Source organism: Octopus bimaculoides, chromosome 21 (genome assembly GCF_046866305.1).
Source record: "Octopus bimaculoides isolate indiv1 chromosome 21, ASM4686630v1, whole genome shotgun sequence".
Taxonomy (NCBI): Eukaryota; Metazoa; Mollusca; class Cephalopoda; order Octopoda; family Octopodidae; genus Octopus; species Octopus bimaculoides.
In genome coordinates, this window is record NC_142948.1 from 7,409,391 (window position 1) to 7,436,467 (window position 27,077).

At 37.8% G+C, this 27,077-nt stretch overlaps 1 protein-coding gene across 1 annotated transcript in view; it reads right to left on the minus strand.

Annotated features, from left to right (window-relative positions):
* The window catches only part of LOC106882007 (microspherule protein 1), a 43,322-nt gene extending 17,707 nt beyond the window's left edge, over window positions 1-25,615 (minus strand). The window contains exons 1-4 of the mRNA XM_014932547.3: window positions 25,477-25,615; window positions 3,660-4,033; window positions 1,753-1,791; window positions 458-550 (exon numbers count right to left, since the gene is read on the minus strand). Coding sequence (XP_014788033.1) covers window positions 458-550; window positions 1,753-1,791; window positions 3,660-3,887 — 360 coding nt within the window. The 5' untranslated portion in view covers window positions 3,888-4,033; window positions 25,477-25,615. The remainder of the gene's footprint in view (window positions 1-457; window positions 551-1,752; window positions 1,792-3,659; window positions 4,034-25,476) is intronic.
* Between the last annotated feature and the right edge of the window lie 1,462 nt (window positions 25,616-27,077).

Genomic DNA, 27,077 nt, shown 5'->3' on the forward strand with positions numbered 1-27,077 from the left:
AAGGCAAACTAATGAGTTGCTCATAAGACAGTTCCCTCTATCAAATCTATTCACAGGGCTTTGGTTAACCCAATGTGTGTGTGCGCGGGCGCGCGTGTGTGCATGTTTGTGGCTGTGTATGAGTGCGTGTGAGTGTGTTTGTCCCCTAGTCTTAACATCACATGATGGTTGTAAAAATGAGTGTCACAATTATACATGCTTGGTCATAGGGAAATATTACCTTGCTTGGAAGCAATTGAGTGTCTACAACAGGAAGAGCACCCAGTTGTAGAAAACCTGCCTCGATAAATCTAGTCTAATCCATGCAAGCATGGAAAAGTGGACATTAAAACAACCATGGTGATGGTGGTGATGATGATTATGACCTGGTGAAATACGAGAACTGACAAGATTAAAGCCCCTGTTTGTGTGTTAGTCATGGCTAATGACATGACTAAATAAGCATAAAGTAACTCACCTGTTGGACAGCGGTAATCAAAGCTAAGTCATCCTGTGGTTTCCATCGTCCTAAATCCTTGGTGGAAGCTGTAACTGGTGTTGGTGTAACATCCTGGGGGAGAAGAAGTGACAACTGGTTACATACAGAAAATAAATCAAATGAAATAATATTCAAAGAATGGTCTAGAAACAGTGGGATGGTAGCATCACTAGGACATTGCACAGATACCTTGTGGTATTTAGTTACATCTCTTTACATACTGAGTTCAAATGCCACCAGAGTCAACTTTGCATTTCATAAATAAAATAAAATAAGTACCAATCAAGTATTATCACTGACTAATACCCTTGAAGGGAGTGCCTCAGTATGGCCACAGTTCAAAGAAGACACAGGAGCATGAGGCAGTTATTGGAAGCCATTAGACCCTGTTAAACCATCCAACCTATGCAGCATAGAACATGGATGTGAAATGATGATATGATGATGATGATGATATTGACTATCAAGAAATTAAAAAAAAAAACTTTTTAAATAGTCGTAGGTGTGGCTCTGTAGTAAGAAGCTTGCTTCTTACCCACATGGTTCCATGTTCAGTCCCACTGCAAGGGCAAGTTTCTTCTACTATAGCCTTGAACCGACCAAAGCCTTGTGAGTGGATTTGGCAGATGGACACTGAAAGAAGCCCGTTTTGTGTGTGTGTGTGTGTGTGGCCACCACTTAACAACTGGTGTTGGTGTGTTTACATCCCCATAACTTAGCAATTTGTCAAAAGGCACCGAAAGAATAAGTACCAAGCTTTAAAACAAAAAAAAGTACTGGGGTCGATTCATTTGACTAAAAATTCTCCGAGGCAGTGCCCCCAGCATGGCTGCAGTCTAATGACTGAAACAAGGAAAGGATAAAAGATAATAGGTGGTAGTGGTGGTGGGGTATTCGTGTGAGATTGCCAATAAATTGTTGCACCAAGCAAACATCTTGTTACACTGACCGTGTCTGAGTTGCGCCCCTTTATGCTATAGACAACCATTCAATATACAGATTGATAGATTTTATCAATCTATGGAGATCAAGTCGTGGGTGATTGATGTAATCACCTAAAAGCCTTGAAGAGGATCTTAGCATGAACCCAATCCAAAGACCAGCACCTATGAAGAATAAATCTCAACTGCTGATCACATTATCAAAAGGTGAAATCTCTAGCAACATTGTACGTATATTGTAAATTGGAACAAATATCTGCACTTAAAGCAAGATCTAAAATGGTAAAATAAAAAATAAAATAAACAGAATTAAAAGTAAAAAACCCACAATACCTTCTGCTTCTGTTTCCTTTTGGCTGCTGTTTTTGTTGTCTGGAAAAAAAGACAAAAAAGAAAGAAATGAAATATATTTTTACAGGCATGGTTGTGTGAGAAGAAGCTTTATTCCCAGGCCCATGGTTTCCGGTTCAGTCCCACTGCGCATGGCACCTTGGGTGTCTTCTACTCTACCTTCAGACCAACCAAGGCCTCATGAATGGATTTGGTAGGCAGAAACTGAAAGAAGCCTGTCACGCATGCACATGCACGCGCGCGCGCGTGTGTGTGTGTGTGTGTGTGACCCTACCACAGCTTGACAACCGGTGTTCCAGATATAGCCATTCCATTTTATTTTCAGACAGCTTAAGCCAACATTATCCAATGTCTCATTTCTTTTTGAAGAAGGTAAGATATATTTGGCTGCTATTTTTAGCACCACAAGAAAATAGTTTAAGATTTCCTTATTGACTCATGAGGCTTCGTCACATTTTCGTGTAGTGCTTTTATTATTACAACCATAGACAAATCCAAGCTCTAATGTCGTGCACTCAATGGGTGGCATAACCCCCATCACACACACACAAGAGGTTATAAGCCTCTTGTCTAAATTTAGCACTAACACCCAACCCAAGATAAACATCATTCTATTATTTCATTTATTATTTCTACATTTAAGTTACATCAAGACAGAAACTAAAAATAAGATTTTTAAAAAAAACAAACAAAAAAGAACAAACCCCAACCATTTAAATGAATAGACTAACTTTGTCATTGGTGAGTAAATGACACCAACTCAACCCAACCCAACACATGAAACACACAAAAGCTAAGAACAACAGCACTTACTCAGATATTTGAGAACACAAATCTCTTCCATGGAGGGTATAAGTTTGTAGAATGAATGGAAATATGAAATTTTAAAACAAAAAAAAAAAAAAAGGAAAGAAGGAAAGCTTTGAACATCATGTTAGGTGCAGGCATGGCTGTGTGGTGAAGCAGCTTGTTTTCCAATCAGATGGTTCCAGGTTCTCTTAGAAGATAATGTATCGATAGTCTATTTTGGAACAGTGTGGTTATTAAAAGTTTATCATTCAAAAATAATTTCAAAAAGCTTGTAGTTGGTTTGAAACACGAGTGATAAGTACAGGGCGAATTATCAAAAAATATCCACTAAGAACAGGACATGACCAAGGAGTGAAAAATACGTAAACACATAAAGAGAGACAAGTATGGGACAAAATACCAAATGATGTCTAACCTCTCCTAAGTCGTCAACTGTTAATTACTCCTTATTTCGAACTTAACTTTCAGTACTGGCTCTAATTTCTACAGAAAAACTGTCGAGATACTTTAGAAATCATACTTAATGTATAAATATGCTGCAAATGGGAAATTTACTGCAGCATTCATCCAGAGATAATATCTCCCATGGTGGTTAAAAATACAGTATAGATCAGATGCAAACAAAATAAACATTTTTAAAGACAGCTGTTGCTAGGTGAGAATTTTAGATACATTTCTGTTTCATTGGGCATCGTCAATAGCATATACTCATAGCTAACCACATATATAAAGTAGGTGTGTGGCTTAGTGGTTAAGGTGTTGGTCCCATGATTGTAAGATTGTGGTCTCAATTTCTGGATCAGGTGACGTGTTGTGTTCTTGAGCAAAACACTTCATTTCATGTTGCTCTAGTTTACTCAGCTGGTAAAAAGGAGTCATCTTGTGATGGACTGGCATCCTGTCCCAGTGGGGAATGCAATCACCGTGAAACCTGGAATCTGGCCCTTATGAGCTGGCATGACTCAAAGAGGTAACTTTACACATATAAACATGCTTAGACAAAACTTGTCACAACTGGCATAGAAAAACAGTTTTGAATAAAGAAACAAATAGTTTGGAAAAATCTATCAACTACATACCTTCTTTTTCTCAGGTGGAGGTAGTGTGACTTTCTTCTTCTCGGGCAGTTGTGGGACCACAGTATCAATTGGAGGGTTCGGTTCAGGTTTTTCAATAACAGGAAGAGTCTTGAAACGGCCCCGGTCAGACTTTACAAGGCTACTCTCCACAAGCTCGTCGTCAAATTTTTTCCGTTTTATCGACCTTGTTGAACTACGACGAGGTTGAACAGGTGTTGAGGCTTGCATCGTATAATGTCAGACCACAGGGTTGGTTTTTTTTTTTTTTGCTTGTTTGTTTTTAATTGGTTAAGTTAGCTTAGGTTTTTTTTTTAAGGTTTTTACTTTTTTTTTGCTTCAACAAAAATGAGATTTGATGGTAGTCTGGGGAAGAACTGAAAATATAAGAGAAAAAAATATATATATGTGTGTGTGTGTGTGTGTGTGTATATATGTATATATGGGAGAATTTACGAAAAAAAACAACAGACGAGGACAGGTGGTGTAATCAACAAATGGATGTATTAGTTTAACGCTCGGGAATAGAGAAAGTCTTTAACGTTTCGAGCTACGCTCTTCAACAGAAAGAAATAAGGAGAAAAACACGGAGAAAAAAAATTTGAATGTTGTGGTCAGCGACCTATCATGGCAGTGTGTATATATATATATATATATATATATATATATATATATATGAGTATATGCATATATATGTACATGTATGTACATACCTTCATCTACATGTACATATAGATACATAACTGGGTACATGACGTGGCAAAAGAACATGGACAAAATGATAAACAAGGTACAACAAACAAGCAAGCCACATAGAAACATCTCCTTCATCAGCTGTCACCATTAAAACACCGGCGTTTCGAAGAATTACACACATGTGTATATATATGTATATAGATATATACACACACACGTGTGTATATAATATATGTGCATATATACATATATATATATATATATATATAGAGAGAGAGAGAGAGAGAGAGAGAGAGAGAGATTTCATTATACATTCACCATCACACCTACAAAAGTTATTTTCCTCTAATAACAGATATAAGTTACCTCCCCTTTCAACAAACCCATCATTTCTACTAGTTTTATCCTAAAAATACATCTTAACAGTTTTATATTGATACCTTAATCTACCTAATGTCTTTCAAAAAGCCCCTCCAATCTGACTGTCTCTATTGAAATAACACACTGCATTTGTGGCAATGAATTTTGAAAATAACAAAGAATTTATTAACCCCTTAGTAGTTAAACCAGCCATACCCAGCCTAAATACTCTCCCTTCTTATATGTTCAATCTGATTAATCTCTCTCACATCTACCCTGCAATATCATGCTAAAAACAACAACAAAAACAATCCTATCATTGAACTCTTGAAGCTATGAGATAATGCATGATTAATTGAAAATAACAAGAATAAACATTACATTAGACAGAATAATATGAATGGTTGAAATAACCCACATTGTTGTGGTATTTGGAAGATAAATCAATGCGGAATTTTAGATGGCAAATCTTTATTCAGATAACTTTAAAACAGGGAAACTGTATCATAGAACCAATGTGGCTTGTTAGCAAAAAAGTTAATTAAAGTTTAATCATGCAAAAGTTAGTTATTTTACAAAATTATGCCAAATTATTATTCTCAAAATTAATTTAAACATATAGGTGCAAGCACGGCTGTGTGGTAAGAAGCTTTCCTCCCAACCGCATGGTTCTGGGTTCAGTCTCACTGTGTGGCACCTTGGGCAAGTGTCTTTCACTATAGCCTTGGGCTGACCAAAGCCTTGTGAGTGGATTTGGTAGGCAGAAACTGAAAGAACACTGCTGTGTGTGTGTGTATGTGTGTGTGTGTGTGTGTGTGTATACGTGTTTGACCGCCCCTCCCACTGCCACTGCTTGACAACCAATGCTGGTGTGTTTATGCTCCTGTAACTTAGCGGTTTGGCAAAAATAAGTACTAGACTTGCAAAGAATAAGTGCTAGGAAGACAACTTCTTACCCACATCACCACACCTGTACCTATTTGGTCATCAAAGAGTTAAAGAATTTATATCATAGTTTTACATTTTCGTTCTGGAGTCATTCATGTCACTCTGTCACTTTTGCCTTTCTCTCTTGTTTTGGCCAGTCAGCAATGTCTGTTTGTTTGTTCAGTGTCCATAACCAATACATGGTGATGTCTGCACAGCTTGCTGTTTTTATTTGATTGCATTTGTGAGGAACCATGTTTATATGACTTGCAAAAGTAAATGCTTCACATACTTCCGTTGTTGTGTTTAGTTTTTAACAGTTGAAGGTCACAGTGAGGTATTTTGATGAGAGAGAGAGTATGTGTGTTTGTGTGCATGCATTACACACACATCACCATTATTGATTCACTATCTATTTTTCCATGCTCGCTTGGGTCAGATGGAGTTTACTAAGGCAGATTTTCTAGGGCTGAATGCTCCTCCTGTTGCCAACCTTCACCTATTTTTAAGCAAAGAAATATTTCCTCATGGCTGGATATGTTTTCACAGAATACTGGAAATGAATGGTAACAGTTTGTATGACAATGTCAACTTATTTACAACTATCATGCACTATCAGGTACAAGGAGACACAAACATACACTCACACAATATACATGCACACACACAATATACATGCACACACACACACACACTACCACAGGCTTCATTCATACCGTTGATGGCATTAAGGTATTTCAACTAGGAAATGAGGTGGTGCAGAAACACTATGAAGTCTGTATATATAAATAGGAGAGTCTTTTGACTGTGGCCATGCTGGAGTACCACCTTTAGTTGAGCAAATCGACCCCAGGACTTATTCTTTAGAAGCCTAGTACTTATTCTATCGGTTCTTTTGCCGAACTGCTAAGTTACGGGGTCATAAACACACCAGCATCGATTGTCAAGCAATGTTGGGGGGACAAACACATACATATATACGACTGGCTTCTTTCAGTTTCCGTCTACCAAATCCCGAGGCTATAGCAGAAGACACTTGCCCAAGATGCCACGCAGTGGGACTGAACCTGGGACCATGTGGTTGGTAAGCAAGCTACTTACCACACAGCCACTCCTACGCCTATAAATTATAGATTTTTTTTTACAACATAAACAGGATACAAGAAACATTTTAAATGTTTACTAGTCAAGTCGTAATCAACATATTTGTATTCGTTTATTGTCAATAACACTAAGCTAACACCACCACATGCTTCAAATGGATATTTTTAGTAACTAAAAGGTGAGTCAACAAACTTCCACATATCTGGTTTCCTCAAGCAAACTTCAGATTTCTCGTTGCATCAAGGTAGGTGCAACACACCTTGCAAATTAAATCCTGTGGCATTTATCTTATCTTAATCACTTCAAGTTCTAGCAATACACAGAAAAAGAACATAGGATAAAAAAGAAAAAAGGTGTGGCTGTGTGGTAAGAAGCTTGCTTCCCAACAACATGGTTCAGGGTTCAGTCCCACTGCATAGCACCTTGGTCAAGTGCCTTGTACTATAACCTTCAGCTGATTAAAGCCTTGTGAATGGATTTTTTAGATAGAAAATCAAAGAAGCCTGTTGTATATATATGTGTGTGTATCTGTGTATGGTATATGTATATCTATGCGTGTGTGTGTCTTTGTATGTGTGTTTGTCTTCCACTACCACTTGACATCTGGTGTTGGTGTGTTTACATCCCTGTAACTTAGCAGTTCAGCAAAAGAGTTGACAGAATAAGTAGCAGGCTGAAACAAGAAAAGAAAAAGCACTGGGGTTGATTCATTCAGGGTGGTGCCCCAGCATGGCCACAGTCTAATGAGTAAATATCAGTTGAACATTGGGTTAACATAACTAACTTACCCACTGCCCCAAAAATGCTAGACAGGTGCCTCCTCTACAGCATGGCAGCTAGGCTTATCTGTCTATGTTACTTGACCTCTCAATACCTGGCAAATAACCACCCCGCCCCCTCACCTCTCAAATACTCCCCTCCCCCAGTTAATGGGACATTTTTCCTTCTGTTCTTTTCCTTTCTTTTTACTCATTAGTGCTAATGGCACTAAAAAGTGCCACTCAGTACACACTGTTAAATCGTTGGCTTCAGGAAAGGGCCAGTATCAGGATGTACAAATCATGCCAGAGCTGACACTGCAGCTCAATACAGCTCCGTGGCTTGTTGGACCCTATAAAACTGTCTGGACTCAAGCCAACAGGGAAAACAGATGTTAAATGATGATGATGATGATGATGATGATGATGGTGGTGAAATACATTTCAGTGAACAAAGAATTTGGAGAGATTTAGTGAAAATAGTAAAATAATTTGTCATAGTCTAGATAGTGTTTGGAAGAGAATTTAAATCAAAATGTCCTCGCATAAAATTACAACGGAATGTTTTAATTTAAATGTAAACACCTCAAAATTAGAGGTTTTTGTATGATGTAAGCAAAGGTAGTTTCAGTTAAGCAAGTTGGCATTGAAAAGGTTAAGCTGATAGTTTCTACTTTAATAAGACACACAAAAAACACTGGAAAAAAAAAACAAAAAAACTTCATGTCCCACATTGCATTTTTTCTTTTTTCTTAATTTAAATCTTTATCATTCTGTACCAGAAGATTGCAAGCTGGTAGAATTGTTAGTACATTGGGTACAATGCTTAGCAGCATTTCGTTCATCTTTATGTTCTGAGTTCAAATTCTGCCATGGTCGGCTTTGCCTTTCGAGGTCCATAAAATGAGTACCAGTTGAGTAGTGGGGTCGATGCAGCAAGCTGGCAGAATCATTAGCAGGTCAGGCACAATGCTTTGCAGCATCTCATTATCTTTATGCTCTGAAATTCAGATCTCGTCAAGGTCAATAAAATAAGTACCAATTGAGCACTGGGGTCAATGGAATCTACTGTCCCCTCTCCCAAAACTGTTGGCCTTGTGGCAAAATTTTAAATTTCAAACCATTATCCTGTATTAGATCAAATTCTGTTACGGTTGACTTTGCTTTTCATCCTCTCAGGGGTTGAACGAAAACAACTCTCTGCCCCAGCTCAGCACTCTTATGCTTCAAGTTAAGGCTATGTCACCAAATTGCAACAAGTTTATTTGTTTTGTTTTTTTCCCTAGAAAGCATAGAAAAATGTCAATGGGAAGTTGAACCTGATAAAGATGTATAAAACCAAAAGTGTGTAAATGTCACCTTAAAGAAAGAGAAACCAAGAAGACAGGAGGAAAAAAAAACCCAAATTTGGTTTGTTGGCGTTTAAGAAGAGAAGAAATATCTTCTGACACTTACTGACACAGAAATCAACTTAATCTCCTTGAACTCTAGCAATTATCTGAGTGGAATTTGGGGCTGTTTTGTGGCCTAATTCTCACTTCTTGGTTTGTGCCAAACGCAAAAATTAAAAAAAAAAAGATTTATCAACAAGCATGAGTGTGTGGTTAAAAAATCTGTTTTACAACTGTGGTTGTAAATGATGATGATGATGACAGTCAAAAGAGAGCTTTTGCCACCAACCACCACATCATGGAAGCCACACAAATCATTGTTTCACCACACGTAAAATAATAACTTGGATAAACAAGATAAAAGAAAATTAATCATTTTTGTTGGCTGGTAATTAATTTCAAACGACAACCAAAACAGATGCTGACATTTAAGATTTAAAAAAGACATTTTAGCACTGTAACATATTTTTAGAACAATGGATATTCTCTCATCTTTCCATGATGACATTTTCTAAAATATCTAAAACTCTCTCTCATATACACGCACACACAAATATATGATGGGGTACTGAAAAGTTCCAGGCTTTGGGTAAAACAAAATACATTAAAATATAATTATAATCAACATATTCACCTCTCAGATTCATACAGTTATTGCAGTGGCCCTTCAATTTTTCTAAGCCCTGTAAAAGAACTTGGAAGGTTGGGCCTCCAGCCAGGCCTTTCACGATACCCTTAAAACCAGGAACTTTTCAATACCCCCTCGTATGTGTGTGTGTGTGTGTGTGTGTGTGTGTGTGTGTGTGTGTGTGTATATATATATATATATATATATATATATATATATATATATATATATATATATATCACAGTATCGACCAGATTATCAGATCCTGTTATACACTACTGGTTACAACACACTTCAAATTCTATCTTGATCGTACCATTCTTTTCAATCTTGACCCAAATTGCTTAAGTAAATCATCTCCCCCATCATCGTAGAGTCCTTCCAAGTGGTCTTTTCCAAATTCGTAGATACCACTCAGCAACTACACAGATCTACCTGTAATCTGTCTGTAAACCTTGCAACATGTGAGGCCCAGCAGAACTTGTGCAATCAATGCTCTGCCATCACATCAAATGCTCGACTTCGTTTTCGAATCATATAAATATGTACACACAGGCATGATTGTGCAGTTAAGGTTGGGGCCAAACTACAATTTAGGGCCTCACAACATGCAGAAGCCTTAAAATAACTAAAAGTTATATAGATCTTCAATTTTTGTTAAGAGTTTCCTAGTGGAATTTTTTGAAAGGCTAGATTTAAATAGTTTAGGGGCTCATTCAGTTTAAATTGAGCAATATACATATTCATAGAAGCATATAAAAAAATCATATAAGAAGCATACAGTGGTAACATCAGACAAAATCCATCAAGTTTTAAGTGTTCAGCAGGAACTACTGATATCTGTACCAACTTTTGCTCTGTAACATCCCTCACTTGACCAACATTCTTACTTGGGTAACCACAACTCCATAGTTCTAATAATTTTGTAAATGTGTATGTGCATATATGTATGTCATCACCATCGTCATTTAATGTCCATTTTCCATGCTGGCATGGGTTGGACAGTTTCACAGGAGATGGTGAGGCCAGAGGCCACAATTGGATGCATTCTGTGACACTCAGCATTGAGTGATACAAGCAGTGTCCTTTGATTCCAATCTTCCATCAAAACGTCTGTTCATAAAGAAATGTTACTTTACTGGAAAACTGGGGAGGTTTAGCACCGGGAAGAGCATCCAGCCATAGAACACCTGCCTCAATGAATTCTGTCTGGCCCATGCGAACATGGAAAAGCGAACGTTAAAATGATGACTACTAAGATGTTGTTGTTGATGATGATGATGACGATGAGGAGGATAACTACTATCATTCTGTAACCATCACTAAAGAATGTGAAACATAAATGCCACCTATTTCTATGTCCTGAATTGTTTTAAAGGGCAGGTATTTAGCTTTGGATTTAATTATAATGTTAAGACAGATAAGAGATAATCCACCACATCTCACTTTCAAAGTTATGGCCTTGTGCCAGTGTAAGAGATTACTATTAGGTCAGCTGTATTTAAAATAAAATAGACAGACAGAGAGGGGGGGGGGGAGAAAGAGACAGACCAAGAAAGAAGCAGACAGGCAGGCAGATAGACAGAGCCAAGTCTGTTGTTTAGATAATTTAAACAAGGAAAAGAATAATACTTTTTCATAGAGATTTGCTTTTATTAAATAAACCCCGAGTGAGACTCAACTGATCTATGATCAGACACATTCCAGTTCATATTCAACCATTTTTTTTTTTTCAAACATAAATGTATCTAGGACTATATTATCTAAAATGTTCTTTCGTTTTTTTCTGCAAACAGTAGGATGTGTTTTGAGGAAATTTAGCTGCTATTTCTAGCAAATCAAGCACTCACATACAGTCCCACTGCCCCCCTTGTTAGCTCAGCCCACATAAAGGATTATTACTCTGAAAGTAAATAAGACTTTACATAAAAAATTTGTTCCCAGGGATTTCAGTTAACATCACATTTAACTTGTGGTCCCGTGGTAGGCTTGGATGATGAAGATGTAAAGTTTTGTGGTTAGTTACTGAATAGCTGACAGGTTTAAGAAAAACAAGTGTTCCCTGGCAGGAAGTGACACATCAAATCAGCAGACATCAAACAGAGGAAAGAGACAGAGAAATAGAGAGAGGAGGAGGAGGAGGTAGTGTGGAAAGGGTGCTATTATAAACAGACGCCCCCCACCTCCACCACACCAACCAACTGGCTTTGCTTGTTTTGGAATTTGATGACAATGGGACAGTTGTTTCAAGCCCAAATAATCAGTCATCAACTGGAGGAGGGAAGGAGAGAATGTTAAGCTGAATGGCTAAGAAGCTTGCTTTGCAGTCACAAGGTTTCAGGTTCAGTCTCAAAGCATGGCACCTAGGGCAACTGTCTCCTATTACAGCCCCAGACTGACTAATGCCCAGTGAGTGAATCTGGTACATAGAAACTGTGTGGAAGACTGTCGTATCTGCCTATCCACACACACACACACACATATATATATATATATATATATATATATATATATATATATATATACATACATACTCAATAAAACTATATACACTCAATAAAACTATAAAGAGAACCGCCATAAAGTTTTCTCAAAACAATTTGAAAAACCTACACGACTAGGTGAAAAGCGCTTCATTTAATATGTGACATTAATAAAAATCTGTAAATGTACAAACATCCAGGTTTCTGAGTACCTTAATTCTTTATATATAATTTCTGTACATCACCTCCAAACCTTCAAATATATATATATATATATGTGTGTGTGTGTGTGTGTGTGTGTGTGTATTATGAAGGCAGAGTAAAATGAAGGCTCATGGTTCAGTGGTTAGAGTATAGGGCTCACAATCATGAGGTAGCGAGTTCAATTCCTGGACTGGGCTGTATGGTGTGTCCTTGAGCAAGACACTTCATTTCACGTTGCTCCAGTTCACTCAGCTGGTGCCAAACTATGAAGGCCTTTAGCCTTTCCCTTGGATAACATTGGTGGCATGGAGAAGAGAGGCTGGTATCCATGGGCGACTGCTGGTCTTCTATAAAAACAACCTTGCCCAGACTTGTACCTCGAAGAACTTTCTAGTTGCAGTCCCATAGTCATTCATGACCGAAGGGGATCAAAGCAAAGTAATTAGCTTAACTCTTTAGTATTCAGATTACTGTCAAATGCAATATTTATTCAAATTGTTTTGAATTAATCATGCAATAATCTCATAGCTTCGAGATTTCAATGAGGGGATTGTATGTTTTTAGAATGACATTACAGGGCAGGTGTGAGAAGCTGAATCTGGTTGAACATAAAACAAGGGAGAATATTTGGGGCCAGATATGGCCAGTTTAAATGCTAAAGGGTTAAAGTAAATAAATGTTCCTGGCTGGTGAAATGACATTTTATAAAAGAGAATTTAAGTGAAGTTGTGTGTGTGTGTGTGTGTGTGTGTGTGTGTGTGTAAGGGATAGATAATAGTTAGGTCAACCCTAACAAGGCAGACCTATCATCAAAGACAATACAGTATGACCATCCTATCTTTCTTTGTATGGAGGAAGCTACAGTTGGTTGGTTGGTTGGTTGGTTCCAGTTGATCCGATCAACGGAACAGCCTGCTCGTGAAAATAACATGCAAGTGGCTGAGCACTCCACAGATACGTGTACCCTTTATGTAGTTCTCGGGGATATTCAGCGTGACATAGAGTTTGACAAGGCTGACCCTTTGAATTACAGGCACAACAGAAACAGGAAGAAAGAGTGAGAGAAAGTTGTGGTGAAAGAGTACAGCAGGGTTCGCCACCATCCCCTGCCGGAGCCTCGTGGAGCTTTGGGTGTTTTCGTTCAATAAATACTCACAACGCCCAGTCTTGGAATCGAAACCGCAATCCTATGATCGCGAGTCTGCTGCCCTAACCACTGGGCCATTGTGCCTCCACAGAGGAAGCTACAATGCCCAATGTAACCTTCTTTATTTAAAACTGTTCAAGGACAATTTGGCTATTATTCCTCTTAAGTGAAGAGGCTCCCTCAATGACTAAAAAAAAACAGTAGTTTGTTTTGTATGAGTTGTGATGCAATATATGAGTACCAACATTCAGTAAAGGGTGGGGGGGAGGTTAATATTATAAAACAAAAGAAACACTAAGTAATAAATTTGATTTTACATAAGGTTGGTTGCTTGTGCTCTCTCTCTCTCTCTCTCTCTCTCTCTCCCCTTACAACAAACTGTCAATGTATAAAATAGAAAGTAGGAAACACTGAATGGAATACAATTTTAGAACTAGTTAAAAATCATTGATAAAGTGACAAAGTAAAACAACTTGGCAGAACTAGATAGTAGAAGTGTGGGGGTAGATCTGTAGGTGGGGTGGGGGAAGAGGAGAAGTAAGGTATTGAGTGATGCAGTAATGTCAGTAGCTGAAGAGGAAGATGTGCGTGGATGTGTGGTGTTACAGAAGTACATAACAGTTGAGTGACTGATAGACAGCAGTTTGACAGACAGAGCAGAGACTAATGGTTTTGTGACAGAGGGAAAAGACATGCAGCAATTATGTAAAGCCCATGAGAATACGTTGGCATTTACCTTCTTTTTTTTTTCTTCTTTCCAAGTAATAAATGTAAAGTGTTGATTACAAATGACAAAAGGTGGGTATGAATGAACAACCTGCTAAGTAAAGCAGCTTGTTTACATGGAGGACATTATATATCATCATCATCATCATCGTCGTTTAACGTCTGCTTTCCATGCTAGCATGGGTTGGACAATTTGACTGAAGACTGGTGAAACCAGATGGCTACACCAGGCTCCAATCTGATTTGGCAGAGTTTCTACAGTTGGATGCCCTTCCTAACGCCACATATAATATATACACACACACACACACACACGCACGCACACACACACACACACATATATATATATATATATATATATATATATATATATATATATATATACATACATACATACACACATATATGAGGGTGTGATTGAGAAGCTTGCTTTGCAACCATGTAATCTGAGGTTCAGTCCCACTGCACAGCACATTGGGTGTCTTCTATTATAAATAAGCTCCAGGCCAACAAATGCCTTGTGAGAAAATTTGGTAGATGGAAACTGTGTTGAAGCCTGTTGTGCATATAACTACCAAATCCTCTCACAAGGCTTTGGTCGGCCCGAGGCTGTAATAGAAGACTGAACCTGGAACCATGTGGTTATGATGCAAGCTTCTTACATATATAGGTGCAGGCATGGCTGTGTGATAAGAAGCTTGCTTCTCAACCACATGGTTCTGGGTTCAGTTCCACTGCGTGGCACCTTGGGCAAGTGTCTTCTACTATAGCTTCAGGCCAACCAAGGCCTTGTGAGTGGATGTGGTACACAGAAACTGAAAGAAGCCAGTCGTATATATATATATATATATATATATATATATATATATATATATATATATATATATATATATATATATATATATATATATATATATAATACCGTATTTTAATGTGTATAAGGAACCCTTTTGTGTCAAAAATTAAGTTTAAAAAATATGGGTGTTTGTTATACATGGATACAAAACCTTTTTTTCCAAGTAAAAGAATATGGGCACCTAAATCTTTTAAGTGTTTAGAATCTCTGAGGGTCATAATTCAGCCTTGTTTCTATGGCCGGATGCTCTTCCAGAAGCCAACCACTTTACAGCATGTACTGGGTTTTTTTCTAGTAGCACCAGCACTAATGAGGTCTCCAAGCAGTTTGCAAGACTACAAACCATGATGGCCAAAGCTTTATTACAAAGAGATGAAGGAGTTGCAGTATTAAAGAAAGGGCCAGAACAGAACAGGTATTTTTGTGCTGGGTGGTTGGTGTTAGGATGGGCAACCAGCTGTAAAAAAAACATGCCAAAATAGACACAAAAGTCTGGTGCAGGCTCCGACCAGGCCAGCTCCTGTCAAACATTTCAACCCATGCCAGGATGGAAGGCAGATGTTAAACAATGATGATGAAGGAGCTGTCTACATAACTATTCATGATTTAGAAAAGGGGACGGTAGTATCAGGTGGAGCAGGATTGAGACAAAAATAGTGGTGATTCAGTTTCTGGGTGGACCCTCAACGCATTATACATCAATCCTAAGTCACTATTCGTCAAACCTATTCTATTTATTTTATTGAAATTCTGAATTTCACTATTATTTCTAATGAAAACACGGGAGACTACTCGCATGTAATGCATCAGAGTTGCTTCCCATGTAGCAGTAACCGGTAATCACAATACATTTGATAGTTATCAAATAATCATTAACAGCGCCACATGGACCAAAACGTTCAACGAAAATGAACTTTAACCCATCTTATAATGACCATCAGCCTCATTTAGAATGGATACCTTATCATTCACTCTTATTGCACCTAAACTAACAAATATGTTTTTTTAAAACATTCGTGAAACATGTAGTAATGCAGATCCGATTTAAAGTTAATCTCCACATGTTGAATGCTCTTTTCTTTAGATTGTACTCCTAGTTTGTGCACACATATGCACATACACGCCCATAACATTTCTGTGTGTGTGTGTGTGTATCTTGTTTCAGTCATTGGAGTGCAGACGTCGTCTGCTAGAAGATAGTATGAGTTCTCTCCCCTGCTTGCAATATATACTGGGTGCAGATTGCATTGATAACCAGCTGGAGGAGGCTCTTCCTGGGGTTAAAAACAGAAGTAACGTCGATTTTTACAGAACAGCCATATTGATGTGGCGATAAACATATTATACACACACACACGACCGGCTACTTTCAGTTTCTGTCTACCAAATCCACTCACAAGGCTTTGGTCAGCTTGAGACTATAGTCTTAAGCTATATAGTAGAAGAGACTTGTCCAAGGTAGGAACCATGTGGTTGGGAAGCAAGCTTCTTACCACACAACCATACCTACACCTATATATATATATATATATATATAAATATATTTACATACAAATCCAAACTAATCCGTATGTACACAACATCTTTTTATATAATATATACACAACTGGTGTTGGTTTGTTTATGTTCCTGTAACTTAGTAGTTCAGCAAAAGAGGCTGACAGAGTAAGTACCAGGCTCATGAACAGTAAGTACTAGGGTCAATTTATTCAACTAAACCCTTAAAGACAGTGTCCCAACCTTCCGAGTTCTTTTACAGGGCTTAGAAAAATTGAAGGACCACTGCAGTAAGTGTATGAATCTGAGAGGGGAATATGTTGAACAAAATCGTAACTGATCCTCTCTGATTTTCTTTCACCCGAAGCCAGGAACTTTTCAACACCCACTTGTATGTATATAAATATATGAGGAACTGCTGAAAAGTTCCTGGCTTTAAGGATATTGCAAAAGGCCTGGTTGGAGGCCCAACCTTCCGAGTTCTTTTACAGGGTTTAGAAAAACTGAAGGACTGCTGCAATAGGTGTGTGAATCTGAGAGGGGAATATGTTGCATAAAATCATAATTAACTGATCCTCCTGTATTTTCTTTTACCCAAGGTCAAGAACTCTTCAGCACACACACACCCTCCTTGTACATTTCTAAATGACTTTAATAACAGTGAAGTGGTTTTCAAAAGTGGGTCACAAAGTGCTCCTTGAGAACTTTGTGCTAACCTAAAATGAGTCAACTAGGAAGCCTTTAAGTGATTACACAACCTGACAGGATCAACAGTCAGAACTCTCTCAAACCACACCTTGTTTTAAAGGACACAGTCAGTAATGTAGTTCAAAGCATATATCTCTTATCTTTCACTTGCTTCACTCATTGGACTGCAGCCATGCTGGAGCACGACCTTGAAATTTAATAAAACAAATTGACTGCAGTATTTTTTTTTGTAAGTCTAGTATTTATTCTATCAGTCTCTTTTGCTGAACCACTATTACAGGGATATAAACAAACCAACACCAGTTGTCAAACAGATAGGGGCAGGGCAACCAAACACAAACATATATTTGTGTGTGTGTGTGTGTGTATACACAATGGACTTCAACACAGTTTCCATCTACTGAATGCACTCACAAGCATTGGTTAGCCCAGCTCCAAAGTAGAAGACACTTGCCCAAGGGATGTGCACTGGGACTGAAACTGAAACCACGTGATTGCAAAGTGAGCTTATTAACCACACAACCATGCTGGTGGGGGGGGCGGTCATGGTTTGATTGTCTTTGATTTTGATTTGTTTGCTCGATCAGAGACGATTTGGATCCAAACATTAATTAATCAATAGCTTTCATAAGTAAAGAACGTATGTGTGTGTGTGTGCATGTGTGTGTGTATGTGTGTGTGTAGGAGGGGTGGGCAGTATAATGAAGGTCAACACATAAAATATGCCTGTATTATATATGATTTCATATCAATAAAATATGTGAGTTTATATGCAAGGAGATATAATTACAAGCAATAAATAGGAAGCATTAATTATTAACCACTTAGCCGTAATATACAGCCATTTAATTAGAAATTGATTTCATACGTTTAAGCCAGGCAATCACAAAGCTAATACATCAATAATGTGACTGCATGTTATTACAATTATTTATTAATAAGCACCATTTAACATTCAGATCTTCTTCCATTCATTTCAAAACACAAGATAACACTCTTTTGTTTAATTAGTTAGTACATTTAACGATGGTGGTTCTGGTTGTTGTTGCTTAGTTCCCAGTCAGCTTTGATGGAGCAGACCTGTGAGCAAAAGCTTTCCACCCATGACCAACCTGTCTTTTTGTGTCTCTAGAATTACATTATTCGATGTAACCATCCTTATTTTTTTTAACATCTGTGTTCCATGTATATTGTGATTTGCTGTTAATAAATACTACAGGGTCCAATTCATTGATTTGCCCAGGTGCCTCACAGGTCTAGCGAGCCTGATCTATGTATATTGTGGTTTGTTGTCAACAAATAATATAGGGTCCAGTGCATTGATTTGTCCAGGTGCTTCACAGGTCTAGGGGTCCAATTCCAATCTATGTATATTGTGGTTTGCTGTTAATAAATACTACAGGGTCCAATTCATTGATTTGCCCAGGTGCCTCACAGGTCTAGCGAGCCTGATCTATGTATATTGTGGTTTGTTGTCAACAAATAATATAGGGTCCAGTGCATTGATTTGTCCAGGTGCTTCACAGGTCTAGGGGTTCAATTCCAATCTATGTATATTGTGGTTTGCTGTTAATAAATACTACAGGGTCCAATTCATTGATTTGCCCAGGTGCCTCACAGGTCTAGCGAGCCTGATCTATGTATATTGTGGTTTGTTGTCAACAAATAATATAGGGTCCAGTGCATTGATTTGTCCAGGTGCTTCACAGGTCTAGGGGTCCAATTCCAATCTATGTATATTGTGGTTTGCTGTCAATGACACTCTACGGAGTTATCCTCATTTTGGCTCATGTAACAGACACAGAAGTCTGGAGTAGGCTCCTGACAAACTGTCCAATCCATGCCAGCATGGAAGGCAGACGTTATACATTTTATACATTTTCTATAATAACTGTTTTACACCAAATAAAAATTACTCATTATAGCACTTTATGATACCAGATCCGTAATAATGGTTTCCAAAATCCCCATTTATAATGAACCAGATCATTTTACATCCCTGATGCCCATTCAGATCCATGCAAACTTTTCTAATTTACAAAGTCTTTCTCCCCTAAAATATCTGTAGCCTGTGGTTATACAATAAAAGTAATTTATTTTGATTAGATACAAGGTTAATTTTCAAGCATTCATTGCATATTGCTTATATGCTTGCATCTTCCTAAACAAAGTGATTTTTTATTTGTGAAATATGCAAAGTAAATATAAAAGTGAGTGAAAAACAGTTTTCCTTATCATCAAACTTTTTAACATCCACATTTCCATATTTGCATGGGTCAGGCAGAGTTAACTGAGAAAGATTTTCTATGGACAGATGTCCTTCCTATTGTCAACCCTCATCTGTTTCCAAGCAAGATAAAATTTCCTCATGGTCAGACACATGCTTGCAGAATACTGGAAAATGAACAACAGTGTTCGTATGACACTGACAATCATTTACAACTATTACAAGATATCAAGACAAGGAGACCCAAACACACTTGCTGTACTCAAGAAGACCCGTGCTCCAGGGCAGAAAAGTTAAGACCAATCCTGCTGGTGGTGGGAAGCACTCATGAAAGTGCCATGTAAAAGCACCCATGTGGCGCCACATAAAAGCACTGAACACACTCTGTAAAGCAGTTGGCATTAAGAAGGACATCCAACCCATGCCAGCATGGACAATGGACATTAAATGATGATGACGATGATGTATCAAAAAATTTGGTCTTAACTCTTCTGCCCTGAAGCACGGGTCTAATGCTGCTGTATTACAGATGGGAGACTGTGTTGTAGGTTACAGAGCCAGATATAGATGGGAGACTGTGTTGTAGGTTACAGAGCCAGATAAGTCCACTAGGCACAATAATTGATACTTATAATAAAGTACTGTAAACAAATGAAAATATTGGTTTCAAATTTTGGCACATGGCCAGCAATTTCAGAGACGGGTTAAGTCAATTACATCGACCCCAGTGCTCAACTGGTACTTATTTTATCATCCTAGGCTGCATTGAAACTCAGAATGTAATGTCAGAAGAAATGCTGTTAAGTATTTTGTCAGGTGCAGTAACGATTTTGCCAGCTTGCTACCTTGTAAGCAAGCCAAAATACTGCAGCCTGTTAGCACACATAAAATATTGCTTGCAGTATGTTGACAGTTTTGTGGAGAGGTCACAGCATATCTCCTTCCTCAGTATACAAAACCCAAATCTGATATATGTCTTACATTATTTAATGACTGTGTTACCTGTAAAAGACATTTTTTAACCCTTTAGCATTCAAATCAGCCATATCAGGCCAAAATATTTAACCTGTCTCATGTTGAAACTGGCAAGATATGACTTTTTACACCAACCCTACAATGCCATTCTAAAACTAAATAAGCAGATCACTGGAATCCTGAGCACAATTAATTCAAAACAATATGAATAAACAAGCATTGCATTAAATATAATAATCTTGAATTCTAAAGGATTGATTATCTAACTCAAAATTTCCCATGGAAAATGAAAGGAATGTTAACTATTCCTCCACCTATCAACCATTTGTAATGAATGGATGGTAATAAAACCATAAACGATGATGCACTACCCTGGTGGCTGATTGCAGTAACATAAAGTATCAAATCCAAATACACAAGTTTTACATCCTGAACTCTGAAAGGATGAGGTCGACTTTGCCTTTCATCCTTTCGGGATCGATAAATTAAGTACCAGTGAAATACTGGGGTTGATGTAATCGACTCATTCCCTCCCCTAAAATGGCTGCCCTAGTGGCAAAATTTGAAACCATTGGCGTTAGGAAGGGCATCCAGCTGTAGAAACTCTGCCAGATAAGATTGGAGCCTGGTGCAGCCTTCTGGCTTGCCAGTCCTCAGTCAAATCGTCCAACCCATGCTAGCATGGAAAGCAGACGTTAAACGATGATGATGATGATTATTATTATTAAGGTGGCAAGCTAGCAGAACTGTTAGCATGCTGGGCAAAATGCTTAGTGGTATTTTGTCCAACTTTACATTCTGAGTTCAAATTTTGCTGGTTAACTTTGCCTTTCATTTTTTCGAGGCCAATGAAGAAAATACCAACTGAACACTGGGATCAATGCTATCAAGCAGCCCACCCCCAACAAATTACAGGACTTGTGCTTATAATAGAAACGATTATTATTATCAATATTATCGTCTGTTGGCATAATAATTTCTTGTCACAAGGCAAACACATTTTGAAGAGGTATTGTTGATTAAATAGACCTCCCCTATCAGCACAGTTGCCTATCTTACAAGTATATTTTGTAAAAACAAACAAATATAGTATGTTTCATCAAACACTTACTGAAGGTGGTTTTATAGGGGGGAAAGGTATGATTCTGTGCATGCAGATGTTGTGAGAGTATACTGGAATAAAGTATAAAACCATAAATTTATATCATAAATAAATTGTTATATGAATATCATATATCAAATTTTATCTTCTTTCAGATCAACTGCATAATAAGATAAATTATTTATACCAACAGACAAGTTGTGTATCCTTTTGAATGCAGAGCCACTTAGTTTCCATAGGTGGACACTGTCCAGGAACTTCCTCTTATTTAACAGCCAGTCAGGCCACTATGCAAACGTAATGGATATCCCCCTGCAGTCGGTTATATCGACCCAGTTATTCAATTTGTATTTATTTTATCAACCGAGGAAGAATGAAAAGCAAAATGAACTCTGGCGGGAACTGAACTAGAAACCTAGAGAGAGATGCAACGCGATACTACCTGTAATTTCTAGTTACAAGGCCAAACATTTTGGGATGTAAGAGGGTGGAGTGAAAGAGTAAATCAACCCCCGTCACTAGCGCATGACAGAGTACTAATTTATCAAAACCCGGCGTGATTTGAACTCGATACATAAAAGAGGTGTAAACTAAGAACAGCACTGTATGGCTCCTACTAATACTGTCATCGCTAGCAATTATAATTATAACTGTTATTCTAACAACAATACTGGTTTGTGGTAAGAGCTATAATAAAATGTGGGCGAGTGGGTGGGATAAGTCCACATGTGCTTGGGAACATGAATAGCGGTAGGGTTTCTTTTTGCTCCCCTCCCCCGCGCTGAAGTCGTTATCGTTGCTATGTCACACACTAAATAAATTTATACAGGTAACACATGACATGGCCTTTTGTTTTAAATTTCGAGGGCGGAAAAGATAAAAAGAACTTTTCTTGAAAATGTAAACCCAACAAACGGAACAATCACACGAGAAAAAAAGAGAAAAAAAACATTGTAAATGTCGTGGTTGAGTATGGTAAATATCGAGAAACAAGACAATCGTGAGAACTTTGAACAAATGGCATCAACAAACAGAGAGAGAAAGGGCGCACTCACTGACGTTTCTAGATAAATAACTTTGTTGGCGCTTTTTTACTTGCACTTTGTTTTGACGAGTACACGCTGCTCTGTGGTATTTTAGGAGGATGCACGCTGTTGTGACGTTTATGCTTCTCCTAAAAAAGCATCGGCGAAGTCAATGAAGTCAAACTATCTTCAATCCAGGATTGAAAACCGGATGACCACCTCGACTGCCCGACAGATTTATCTCTCTATCTCGCCACTAAATCTCCTCGCAGATTAACTTCCTTCTGCAGCGTAGATCCTGATATACATAAACATGGCATGGTTCAGAGTGGAACCTCTATGATTATAGGCCTGCTTGTTTCTGCTGTTCAGGGCTGACCGAGGGCTAAACAACGACTTCCTTTTCTCTTCGAGCCACCAAAGGAGTCTCTACGTAGTCGTTAGATCTGCTAGAAATAGCAGCCACATCAATCACAAATAACACTCTTATCTATAAAAAAAAAAGGACACACTCGATTGTATTGTTCTCTATTATTGGAAAAAATGGAACGGTCACAGCAGGAGCGCTTTTGATCATAGGTGTACTCAATAAGACAAACCTGAAACTAAACAATTTTTTTTCTATTCGATTCAACAACGGAACCCTTGCATGATGGTTGTATCTGTTAGAAATAGCGCCAAATCCCTCAACTTACATACTTCCGTTCTTAAAGGAGGGAAAGACATTAAATAACGTGGCCCTAAATACACTAATTTTTTTTAAAGGCAGGATGGTCACAACTGGAATGTCTGAAGTGACTTGTCTACTGGATCAGGGCAGGCCTGGGCTAAACAAAAAACAACTTCCTGCAAGTGAATTTTTCTTCGTTCATCGTCAACGGCCCCTCTATGATCCAAATGTATAAACACGTACATACGAGGCAAGTTTCACTTTAATTTCGTGTAAAGGAGAATGAGTGTTGTTCATGCCTTTCCCAAAAGTATAACCCGACTTGCTCGTCCTAAGTTAAAAAACGGTGCCAAGAGAGAATTGAAACTACGTCGAGTGTAAAATCAAATCTCAGCCCGAGAAACGGCAAAGCGAAAATATCATCGTAGATAAATAAATAAATGATAATAATCCTTTCTACTATAGACACAAGGGGACTCAAATTTGGTGGGAGGGGCTAGCCGACAACATCAAACCCCAGTGCTCAATTAGTACCTAATTTTATCGACTCCGGAAAGATGAAAAGCAAGTCGAACTCGGCGATATTTGAATTATTAATCTTTTCTATTAAAAGCACAAGGCCTCGAATTTGAGGGGAGGGGGGACTAGTCAGTTACATCGACCCCGGTGTTTCACTGGTACTTAATTTATCGACTCAAGAAGGATGAAAGGCAAAGTCGAACTCGGCGGGACTGAACTCAGAACATAGAGACGAACGAAATGCCGTTAAGCATTTGGTCCGGCGTGCAAACGATCCTGATGATGATTTCAAAGGCGAGTAATTTTGAGGAAGCGAGTAAGCCCATTACATCGACACCTCACCCAGTGCTCAACTGGTACGTATTTTATCAAACCCAGAGGGATGAGAGGTAAAGTCGATCTCAGCGGAATTTGAACCGAGAACCTGAAGACGGGCGAAATACCGCTAAGCATTTTGCCCCGCATGTTAACGATTCCGCCAGCTTGCCGCCCTAAAATAATAATAATAATAATAATAACCCTCACTACTGTAAGCACAACGCGGAAAATTTGGGGGGAGGGGACTAGCCGATTATATCGACCCCAGTACTCGACCCCGAAAGGATGAAAAGCAAAGTTGACATCGACAGAATTTGAACTCAGTATGACAGTAATAACAATAATAATAATAAAAAAACCCGCAGAATCTATAAACTGGGTTTCGATTCTAATTTGTAATGAACCAACGAGGGGACCACTACATAGAAACTCCCCAAAATCACACCATCGTATCTTTAAAAAAAAGAGATATTGAAGTCTTAGACAATAACCCTAAATCATGAATGGAATGCTTTTGATCTGACCCAGGGTTAAACAAATAACAGGGACACAAAAATACTGTCGGGTGGGTGAAAAGTAGGGCATGAACGACACAACTCGCTTCTCTTATTATTTCTAAGTCTCTTATAAATAATATAATACCATACAATCTTGGGAGCTATGGGGAAAAATCAATAACGAATAGAGAGAAAAGCTTAATATGCGGTGTAATAGTAATAATAATAATAAATATATATAGTAGAAAAGTGCCGCCTTGTTTTTGTTTATCATGCTTTCGGAGGTTGGTTGCGATTTTATAAGAAAGATTTATTTAATAACAAACAATGAGATTGTTTAAAAGGCAACAGTAAATCATACAGTTTTAGGTTTGCATCAAGAAATTGAAATAAATAATAATTACTACAAATATTATCCGGTACGTGTATGCACACATGGATGTGTGTGTGTGTGTGTGTATATACTCGTTGAATAGTAGTTCCTTTTAAAACAAAAACTACACGCGCGCACATAGAACAAATAAATATATATATATATATATACATATGCACATAAATACACACATATATATACATACACATATACATATATATATATATACACACACAATCACATGCAAAAGATAGAAACATTCATAACAACAGACTCGCAAAACACATGCACAAAACTCGCACACGCTAACATACACACACATATACGCGCAAACGCATATATACACACGCAGACATACACACACATATATATACACAGAGATATATACACGCATACGCAAACATACATGTATACACACTCGCACATATGCACATACAAATACACACGCGCACACATATATACACATACATATACACACGCGCAGACACACACATATATACACATACATATACACACGCGCACACAACGTCGAAAGTAGGATTTGTGTGTGTGTGTGTGTTTAATGCATTGTGTGTTTTTTTGAAGTCACATCACATTGGCTAATAAACAACATAGATTTCATAGTTTACCTGGGAGTCTTTCCAGTTGTCTAATGCCACTTTTAGACATATTACACAACAACCCAAATATTTCCAAGAAATCTAAACAAAAGGAACATTTTTCCAGATAATAATAGAAGCTTTGAAACTGGCTGAGGGGAAACGGAAGTGATGCCATTGTGGTTACATCAAAATTTCAGTAGTTACTTCACAAACGAAACCGAAACGCGGAAGAGAGACAGAAAAGCACGTAGCAAAAAATGACGAAACGAAATTTTTACACGCCACTCTCTCTCTCTCAAATATATATTATTTTGTGAGTTTTTTTTGTTTTTTTTACTTATGATAATAATAACGGTAGCATATAACAGTTTTTAAAATTCTATGATATGTAATTGGCGAAGCAAATTAATTTAAAATAAATTATATCTCATTAATTCGGCACACCTACACAAGTGTGTCACTCACCCCCACCTCCGACTTTGTTTCCGGGTAACTTTTCGAAAGAAAGAAGAAAAGAAAAGAAAAGAGATTAGTTTTGGGTGAAATTTTCAACTGATACTTTTCGGAAGGTGTAGACTGCGATTATGTTGGGTTTAAGTTACAAAGAAAAAAATAAATGAATATATAAATAGATAAATAATAATAATAATAATAATTAAAATTTGGGTGTGACGCTCACTCATACATACTAACACATCACAAATATACAACCAAATTGAAATTTGGAAAAAGTTTGTATGATATTTCAATATGTATGTATGCACGCCCAACATTTTTTTTTTCCGCTTTAATTTCCGATATAATCGTAATCAACATTGACCAAAAGCTACTTGTAGAAAACTTCATTGAAAAATGTCCATATTTTCTGAAAGTTTTGAGGAAGCAAAGTCGACTTATGTAAATTATCTGAAACTCCTCTCCTCTGAAAATTTTTTTCGCATTAAATTCCGATATAATCATAATCTATACCATCTAAAAGGTATTTGGTGAAATTTTCATTGAGAAATATCCATGTTTCTGAAACTAATCTACCATGCCCAAATCTTTTGGTAGCGCGTCGCGCCTTCTGGTGTACCCTCTGGAGTCTACTATATAACTCAGCATAATTTAGAATATCTGAAACATTTGTAATGAAGATAAATCTAGCTATTTATTTGGAAACTTTCGTTATGAAGATTGCAGGCGATATGAAACCATCCCATTGTTCTTTCAATAAACTGAAATTAATAAGGAATTCTCTGATAGACTCGTTTTGGGATAATTATCCCTTGTCAGAGAAGATATGCCGCTATTCTTCAGTAACTCAGAGACCGTTGAACCGTTGAACCCAACTCGTACAAATAGTACCCTAATCATGACCTAACAAAAACAACTGTACTGATTTGCTCGATTCCTGCACCTGATGGTGTGTTGTGTTCTTGAGCAAAACATTTCATTTCACGTTGCTTCACTCCACTCTGAGTTCCAGTAATAGCTGGGAAGTTAACACTGCAGACTAACGGTCCATCCGGGGTGGCGGGGAGTGTTGTAATCTCAGCTACTTTTGTGCCAAAGAAATCGGATTAAGTTTCCGCCTTCTGAGTCACAGGGCTCAAGAGAAAAAGTTCTCATGACGTTTTAATCTACAC